Source organism: Ciona intestinalis, unplaced genomic scaffold, assembly GCF_000224145.3.
Source record: "Ciona intestinalis unplaced genomic scaffold, KH HT000090.1, whole genome shotgun sequence".
Lineage (NCBI taxonomy): Eukaryota > Metazoa > Chordata > Ascidiacea > Phlebobranchia > Cionidae > Ciona > Ciona intestinalis.
The window spans coordinates 1-9,427 of NW_004190412.1; the positions used below are offsets into that span (position 1 = coordinate 1).

Below are 9,427 nucleotides of genomic sequence, written 5' to 3' on the forward strand. Positions count from 1 at the left end.
CGTTTCCAGGCCACGCGAAGATAAAGTAAGTCACATTCATTCATTCAGTCATTCATTCAGTCATTCGATTTCATTCATTATTGCATAAACCAATTTATTCTTCGTCGAGAAATGGGAGTTAGGCATGACGCAGTGCCAAGGGTGATTCCAACATTAATGAAGCATACTACTGTTGAGCACGTAAGTTACTATAGACCAAGTTAGGAAACGGAGACAACGAGTCTTGTCATCCATTGTCCCCGCGTCTATGATGTCATAGTTGCCACCATTACGGAGCCCACGGCATAGCATTTTATCATTGCTGGGTGCTGTTTTTCGTCTAAATATTGCGATTTTTTAAGATTTAAGTGTATCTAGCTGCAGTTTTGCTTGTAAATTGCCGTGATTTTACTTTCTTGGCTCACAAACTTAACACGTATACCCGGCAACGAAACTTAAGGTATCTTTGTAAAATTTGCCTAATATCGAAGTGACATTGAGGAAAACAATACTGGGTTACTATTTTTGGTCCTCTGCTTAAATTAGTAAGCTACCTTTTCTGCGTTGTGGGTGTTTATGAAATCGGAAAACGCGAACATCTTATCTGCTAGTACTTAAGCAGTTTAGAGCTGCATGTCCACTCATGTTGGATTATAAATGTAGTAAAGAATGGCTCTGTAGATTCGTAGGTATGATCATATACTATTATGTAAACTAAGCTGATTGCTGCTAGTCATAATCGCCAACGTAAAGTACCCTGTTAAACCACACTGTACGATGAAAACCAGTCAAAATATTAATTTACTTCACATTAATTCTTAGGTTTAATATTATATAACAAGATTTATATTATAAATTATATTTTAAATGTTAAAACATCTTTTTCGCGGGTCGTTCCCGTTTACCATTGTAGTCAATGGAATCGAGGGCGTTTTATGCAGTTTTTCTTCGTTTTTTTGACTTAATTTAAGTTCATAGGGAAAAATATCTATTTCCAAACATATATATATTTCTAACAAACCGTTTGCTGGAACGTTTTTAATTAAATTGATAAAATATTAATTTTCCTAAACAAGCGCTAAACTGTAAGCGTTAACCTACCAAAAACTAAACTGGCCTAATAAACTGGAATAGTTAGTGTAGTTTTTAAAATAAACAGCTAAAACCTCCTAAAATCACTGTGCGCCTATCTTTTACAATGGAGACCAAGCGAAATGGGGACGGAGTTGGCGGTCACGTGAATAGAAAAAAGAATATATCACGGTTTTGGGCAGTTGCGCGTTCTACTCTTTTTTATTTCTTTGGGTCGAATAGATCCCTTTTCGTCAAAACAAATGTTGAGCACGTAAGTGATCAAATAAATTCCTTTTCATAAAAAAAAACAATTGTTGAGCACGGAAGTGATCAAATAGATCCCTTTTCGCCAAAACAGTTGTTGAGCACGTTTAACAATTAGGTGTAATACACAATTAACGATAAGGGGTAAGATGGATACCGTTAGCACATAATATCTCTTATATAGTACTGTGGGGTAAGATGGATACCGTTAGCACATAATATCTGTTATATAGTACTGTGGGGTAAGATGGATGCCGTTAGCACATAATATCTGTTATATAATACTGTGGGGTAAGATGGATACCGTTAGCACATAATATCTGTTATATAATACTGTGGGGTAAGATGGATACCGTTAGCACATAATATCTGTTATATAGTACTGTGGGGTAAGATGGATGCCGTTAGCACATAATATCTGTTATATAATACTGTGGGGTAAGATGGATACCGTTAGCACATAATATCTGTTATATAGTACTGTGGGGTAAGATGGATGCCGTTAGCACATAATATCTGTTATATAATACTGTGGGGTAAGATGGATACCGTTAGCACATAATATCTGTTATATAGTACTGTGGGGTAAGATGGATACCGTTAGCACATAATATCTGTTATATAGTACTGTCGGGTAAGATGGATGCCGTTAGCACATAATATCTGTTATATAGTACTGTGGGGTAAAATGGATACCGTTAGCACATAATATCTATTATATAGTCTTGTGGGGTAAGATGGATACCGTTAGCTCGACAGTCGTTAAAATGCTGGTGTTTATACACCTCGTGCTTGCTTATAGACCAAACATGTTACTTTGTGGGATTTTTTGGGGGATTGTTTTATTTTATGTGCGTGGTTGATAAATTATAGACAACCTATTAGTGACCACTGGGTGGGAGCAATTGCTGTTAGACGCCTTTTCCAGGAACACATACGCCCACAATGGTGGTTGTTGTTAAGCTATATTAGTCGTCGGCAATGTATGTCTGAAGCATGAAGTTGGTGGATAGTATGTGAAAGTTACTAAGTATAATACACAACTTTAGATGTAGTCTTACCACTAGGAAGTTATAATACAATCGGAGTTAATATTGTTACCACCAACAATTCAGTTACTGACTGGCTGTCTAGCGCCATCGGCCGGTGGGATTAATTAGCTGGCTGGTTCGCATGTATTGACGATGTAAGTCGTAATAAATAAAGCCATTTCTTATCAACAAGGAGGCTTGGCTATCATTTTGGACATTCATATGTCCTTTGGCAAGATACCTAACAGCAATTAGTCCAAACCAGTGGTCGCTAATGAGTTGTCTAAATTACCAGAAATAATAATAAGTTACATATATGTTAAGAGGGTAAACCATCATAGAAACAATATAACTACCATAGAAACAATTTAACCACCATAGAAACAATATATTGAACCACAGTTCAACCCACATTATTTCACCCGTTGTTTAAATCGATGGAAATTAGATTTGGAGTGACGCGTTTTATTATCCCGCCTTCCCTATATTTATTTATTCAACCAACCCCACCAAATTGAGTGGTAAACATTAAACATAAAGCAAAAGCAAAGATTTGGTTTCTTAACTCTGGTTGATATTGTTAGGATCATGTTAAACGGTCGCGCCCATCTTAATGACTCAAAAACACAAAGTCGACAACTCAGATTATTAGACGAACAAACGAGCGGCATCAGGCTAGGGACAAACGTGAGGACAGCAAGAGATAATAAATTAATTTGTATAAATTATAATATATATCTGTGCTTGAAACACACTGAACCACTACAATACCTTTCACACTTTGTAAGCATATAATGAAATCAGAAATGGTTTAACTTTTACAATAACAGTTAAAATGATTTGTGAACCACTATGGTAGGCGACCTAAATAACAAGCATGAATCGATACAAAACTTTTAAGACCTAATTGTTATAATGCTACTACATTTCACACAACGTTACAATAACAAAGGCTTAATGGGCAACTGTAGTAGGCGACCCAACCAAACGGTGGCCCACATTTGGTCCACGGGCCACTGCCCTCTTACACACTAAGGGTCATACGCGTGCGGGAGGAGACTAATGTTCTGTTCATTAGTGATCACTGGATTGGAGAAGCTATCGTTGGGGTCACAACGATAGCGGTGCCAAGCTTCGAACCAGGCATCCTCTGTACTAAGCAAACCCGGTAATATTAAAGTACATTGAGCATACAAAGGGTATTCTGTTGAATGAAATTCCTAAGTTTCTTGAATACTTAGTCAGGACAGTTGTTTCTTTGATGCGTCTCGAATTCCCGGTGGGACGCCGCGTCTGTCGCGATTGATTACAAGAAAAAGAAAGAAGGCGAGCCATTGTTCCCATTGTGAAGCCGGTCGCGTGAAAACAGATGCGAAAGTGTTCCAATAGTTTCGTCACAATCGCGCAGCGCGAAAAAAGGTTGAAGCGTCTTGAGATTCAGGACAAAGTCGAGAGTTAGTGCTTGAGTGGTTTGGGAGGCTGAAGGTTCTAATTATATTCAAACTTTAACAGATTTGTAGGGACATTGTTCTAATACCGAAGGAATCTTCGCATCGAAAAATCAAGGTGGAAAATTGTTTTAACTTTCTATAATGTTGGGGGTTTCCCGAGATTATTTGTAATAACTTTAATTTTTTTTAAAGTTTTTTTGTTAAATTTGATAATATATAAAAAAAAGAAACAAAGTTGTCGCTTGAACGAGGAGTGCAACTGAAATAATTGGGTTCGTTTTTGTTGTTTTCGTTTCCACTGCCTCACAAATATAAGCGAAGGTGGGGGTTCGGCCTCGGGCCTCCACCATCGAATGTCAATATGATGAGTTTGCAGATAATTCTGCGACACAGGGCGGTGGAAATGCGAACAGCATAAGACGTTAAAACAAGTAGTTTGCACTCCATCAACAACGGACGATGTGAAGGCCAAGGTTGGAGAGGGGATGTAAGTTGTAAGTGACAGGTTGGCAACCTGGAAGCCACGCTAACCTGTCAATCAAACAGGTGCCATCCGAAAAAATCAAATATTTTTAACATTTTTTATGTTTAAAAAATATTTAAGTAAATGCTAAAATTTTACTTTTAATCGATTTAATTTGAAAGGAATTGTTTAAAAATAAAATTTGTTTTTCCTTTAATTTTCCTAAACTTTTAATAAAAGTTCATTGTTTTAAATTGAATTTTGACTTAATTAAATGAAATTAAATTTAAATTTTCACTAACCAATCAGGAGCGAGAGTGGGTTTCAGTGTTCTTACGTCACCAATATTGATTGTTTAACATTTTAATTTAATAAACAGGAAAGTTGGTGACTCTTGGGAGCATGGGAGACAACTCAGCATGTGAAGCTTCAGGGTAAGATGATTGCTATCGACCTTATATCGATCCCGCTGCAAATTAACTTTACCCAAATTAAATCGATGAAACGGAACAGTATTAAACGTCATGAAAATACAATTGTGACGTCAATAGATCACTGTGACTTCATTAGGATTCGGTGAAACTGGCATCTTTAGTGACGAAGTATGTTACACATAATAAAATATATGTTGGTCTAGATTTCCGTTAGCTGCATATTTAGTAGCACTTGGTGTAGTTATAATATAAGTGTTGCTTTATTCTAAATATCGCCAACAATTTCCCCGCATAAAAAAAACTGCCGAACTTTGTGACTTGTTTCGTACCCCTTAATTATGACGACATTTACTTACAGTGAGAAAATGAATACGCGGGAAAAATGGAAACAAAAAATAGATTTCGCTTTTTCCATCGCGGGTGGGTTTGTGGGGCTGGGGAACGTTTGGAGATTTCCTTATCTTTGTTATAAGAATGGAGGGGGTAAGTGATATTGTGACGTCATATATCATATATAACCACTGGTCGCTAACCGATTGTCTAAACTGTCAGCCATAAAAACAAAACAATCCCCTCAAAGTAACAAACGTGGTAACTTGTAAGCGGGCACGAGGTGTATGACACAAAATACTCGTGTTATAACGATTGTCGTTTCTCCGCCATGCGAGGATAAATAAGTTACTTACGTGGTAACTCGTAAGCGGGCACGAGGTGTATGAACAGAGCACCCGTGTTATAACGACTGTCGTTGCCCGCCATGCGAGGATAAATAAGTTACATACGTGGTAACTCGTAAGCGGGCACGAGGTGTATAAAACAGAGCACCCGTGTTATAACGACTGTCGTTTCCCCGCCATGCGAGGATAAATAAGTTACATACATAGTAACTCGTAGGCGGGCATGAGGTGTAAAAAACAGAACACCCGTGTTATAACGACTGTCGTTGCCCGCCATGCGAGGATAAATAAGTTACTTACGTGGTAACTCGTAAGCGGGCACGAGGTGTATAAAACAGAGCACCCGTGTTATAACGACTGTCGTTGCCCGCCATGCGAGGATAAATAAGTTACATACATAGTAACTCGTAAGCGGGTACGAGGTGTATGAAACAGAGCACCCGTGTTATAACGACTGTCGTTCCCCGCCATGCGAGGATAAATAAGTTACATACATAGTAACTCGTAGGCGGGCATGAGGTGTATGAAACAGAACACCCGTGTTATAACGATTGTGATTTACAAGTCCCACCGATTCATACCTAACCAACCACACCAATGCAACAGGAGCGTTCTTGATTCCTTACGTGTTGTTCGTGATAGTTGGTTCGTTACCGGTGTTCCTCCTGGAGGTTACTATAGGGCAATACACGAACCTAGGGAGTGCTCTAGCAATGAGGATGGTTCCTCTGATGAAAGGTATGTTATTGTTGCTTCCATTATACGGGGTTGTGTTTGTTTGGTAACAATCGCCCCTTTGATGACGTAATAATAAAACCACGCGATAACGCATTGTTGGATTATAGCTTAAACAATAATCGTGTTGTGACGTCACAACGAAGTTGTGTTTTTATTGGTCACATCAAAGACTATTCATAAAACGTGTTGGCAAAAATTTTCGCGTAAGGGAACTTTTTTAATATATATATTTAGTAGTGTGGGCTAGTGTAAGACACCTTTAGCAAAAACTATCCAAATATCTTGACCGGGTTTTAAACAATTAACAACGGTCTATGGGAGTTATAAGGATACAGTTATAACTCCCATAGAGTTATAACTGTTCTTTAAATGTTCTTTGTTTACTAACAAACATTACGAAAAAATAGAATGAAAATGTGTCCCATCCTTCCCCACCTTACTATAAACGTCAGCTGTTTAAGATCACATTTCAATCAAACGTTAAATTTAAGTTTATTCCTCCCAGGTCTTGGTTTTGCGGTGAACATCATCAATTATCATCTTAATGTTTATTACGCTGTGATACTTGCGTGGGCGTTGCGGTATTTCTTCGCATCCATGTCGTCTGAACTACCATGGTCAACATGCGGCAATGAATGGAACACGCAGAACTGCTTTGTGTTTGGGACTAACTCCACCAACGTATCAAGTTCGTTGAATGTTTCAATGAGAGTTTCGTCTGTGAGGGAATACTGGGAGTGAGTATAAGCTGTTGGAATAGCTGCGGTGTATAGTAGGGTGGGGTAAGATGAGATGCCATTAGCAATAAAATCCCATATTTCCTAATAAGGGTTTCAAACAATTAACAAACCTGTTTAAGAGTCGCGTTATTTTTGTTTAATTTAATTATTTGTTTACTATCGAATGGGCGATGAAATAGAAAAATTACTAAAAATTATAACAACGACAAGAAAAGATTAACAGCAAAATGACAATTAAATTTTAAAAGCTTGGCCACTAAACAAAGAATAAAAAAAAGTACCATATTACCCCACCATATATGTACCATTTTACCCCACCATACATGTACCATCTTACCCCACCGTACATGTACCATCTTACCCCACCATACATGTACCATCTTACCCCACCATGACTAACATTATTCCAACAGACGCGGAGTGTTGGGCAAATCCCCAGGTATCGGTGAGGTTGGTTCAATACGATGGGAATTATTATTATGTTTGTTGTTAACATGGATTATAATATACTTCTGTATTTGGAAGGGGATTGGATGGACAAGCAAGGTTTGTTTCACTATAAAAGGATGTGTGACGTCACAATGCTAACAATCATAAACACGCGAATGCTTCGAAATATTTACAAATTGTAAAATTTCTAAGGGTTGTGATGTAATAAAGACACGAAAAACATGTTTGTTACGTCACAATCCCATGTTCACGAATACCATTCTTGTGACGTTTCAATCTTAAATTTGATACAACAATTAACGATAGTTACGTCATGTTTTAAATATATCCTTAGACACATGTGTGATTGTGACGTAACAACGACAACTGTCGTCATATTCTAGTTTAATTGAGGACTTCACAATGCGGATGTATTATACGATTGTGACGTAACACAGGACAACAATGTTACATTAAATGCGGTTCAAGTTAGATAAGAGAAATATGCAATCTTGTATATTTGGTTTATCACGCCCTGCGTGCGTGGTAACATATTATGTCGCATGCATTTCATGGTGACTTAATTTCGTTGGGTTGCCTACTACAGTATGGTTCACAAAACTTTTTTACACTTAAAGTAAAAAACTATTGCATGCTTACAAAAGTTGTGGTTGCAAAATGAACGGTTTCTTGATTTTAAGTTGTTCAATTAATGAGTATTATGTAGTTACTGCAGTTTTAAATCAAACGGTGTTTTACATTTAACTTTTCGACACAAAGACTTTGCAACAATTATCCCATATTTTACTTTGTTTACTTCCATGTACACACAGGTTGTTTACTTCCATATATATACAGGTTGTTTACTTCACCGCTACTTTCCCGATCTTAATGTTACTTGTTTTACTCGTAAGAGGACTGACACTAGATGGCGCTATGGATGGAGTAAGATTCTACCTCAAACCGGATATGACGCGATTATCTGACGTGCAGGTATGATTATGACGTCATATGGTTGACTGTGACGTAACACATGAATCTCCAGGTATGGCTGGACGCTGCCACACAGGTGTTTTATTCATACGCCCTCTGTAAAGGAATGTTGATCACTATGGGAAGCTACAACAACTATCGTTATAATAGTTACAGGTACATACGTCATAATGTGGTTGATGACGTAATAACTAATCACTATGTTGCGTCATAGAGATTGCATCGCGTTGTCGGTTCTAAACAGCGGGGTGAGTTTCGTGTCAGGGTTCGCTATCTTCGCCATACTTGGCTTCATGGCGAAGGAACAGGTACGGTATAAATCATGATGTAATAATGACGTCAGTATGACGTAATAACGACATCACCATGATCGCAGGGAGTTGATATTAAACACGTTGCGGAGTCGGGACCCGGTCTTGCATTCATAGCTTACCCCAAGGCACTAACATTGCTACCGATGCCTCAGTTCTGGGGGTGTTTGTTCTTCTTTATGTTATTTCTATTGGGATTGGACAGCGAGGTGACAACCTTTGTTACGTAACCTATTGTTTAAACTACATACGTCACAATACACTGGTCAGCGTCCTTTTACTAATTAAACAATGCCGCCCATTGTTTATAACACGAAATTTGATCATTTGTTCCTATGGCAACTGGCATCTATTGACGTATTTGGGCCTAAGTTCCATACGAACAAGGACCCATAAAACAAAAAAAAACTATTGACGTCACAATGTATTGTACTAACCAACCACGTGATCGATAGTTCGTAGGTCAGGAAACATTGATGTCAGCTTTCGTGGACTTGAAGCCTCATTGGTTCAAGAAGAAATGGAGCCGGGAACTTTTCCTTGCTTTCCTCAGCGTGACGCAGTTCGTCGTCGGGCTGTCCATGATTACCAATGTAAATATGATATCTATGGTGAAATTTACAGAATAATATGATATCTATGGTGAAATTTACAGAATAATATGATATCTATGGTGAAATTTACAGGATTAATGTTATGTCTACGGCGTAGTGTACAGAATAATATGATTTCTATGGTGTAATGTAAAGAATAATATGATTTCTATCATTGTCCGGCGCCGTGGCATAGTGGTCAGCGCGCCTGTCTGTAACCATTAGGTAATGGGTTTAAGGCTCGTCGTTG

The 9,427-nt window shown here is 38.0% G+C and overlaps 1 protein-coding gene across 4 annotated transcripts in view; it reads left to right on the forward strand.

Moving 5' to 3' along the window:
• Window positions 1–3,814: 3,814 nt before the first annotated feature.
• Window positions 3,815–9,427, forward strand: part of LOC100177748 (sodium- and chloride-dependent taurine transporter) — a 7,963-nt gene continuing 2,350 nt past the window's right edge. The window contains exons 1-12 of one of the 4 annotated variants that reach the window (XM_026838450.1): window positions 3,815–3,914; window positions 4,176–4,345; window positions 4,642–4,696; window positions 5,055–5,179; window positions 5,980–6,111; window positions 6,617–6,848; window positions 7,265–7,397; window positions 8,139–8,273; window positions 8,326–8,429; window positions 8,488–8,581; window positions 8,650–8,793; window positions 9,040–9,177. In XM_026838450.1, coding sequence (XP_026694251.1) covers window positions 4,665–4,696; window positions 5,055–5,179; window positions 5,980–6,111; window positions 6,617–6,848; window positions 7,265–7,397; window positions 8,139–8,273; window positions 8,326–8,429; window positions 8,488–8,581; window positions 8,650–8,793; window positions 9,040–9,177 — 1,269 coding nt within the window. In that variant the 5' untranslated portion in view covers window positions 3,815–3,914; window positions 4,176–4,345; window positions 4,642–4,664. The remainder of the gene's footprint in view (window positions 3,915–4,175; window positions 4,346–4,641; window positions 4,697–5,054; window positions 5,180–5,979; window positions 6,112–6,616; window positions 6,849–7,264; window positions 7,398–8,138; window positions 8,274–8,325; window positions 8,430–8,487; window positions 8,582–8,649; window positions 8,794–9,039; window positions 9,178–9,427) is intronic. The other 3 variants (XM_026838452.1, XM_026838451.1, XM_002127729.4) reach the window with 3 other exon arrangements.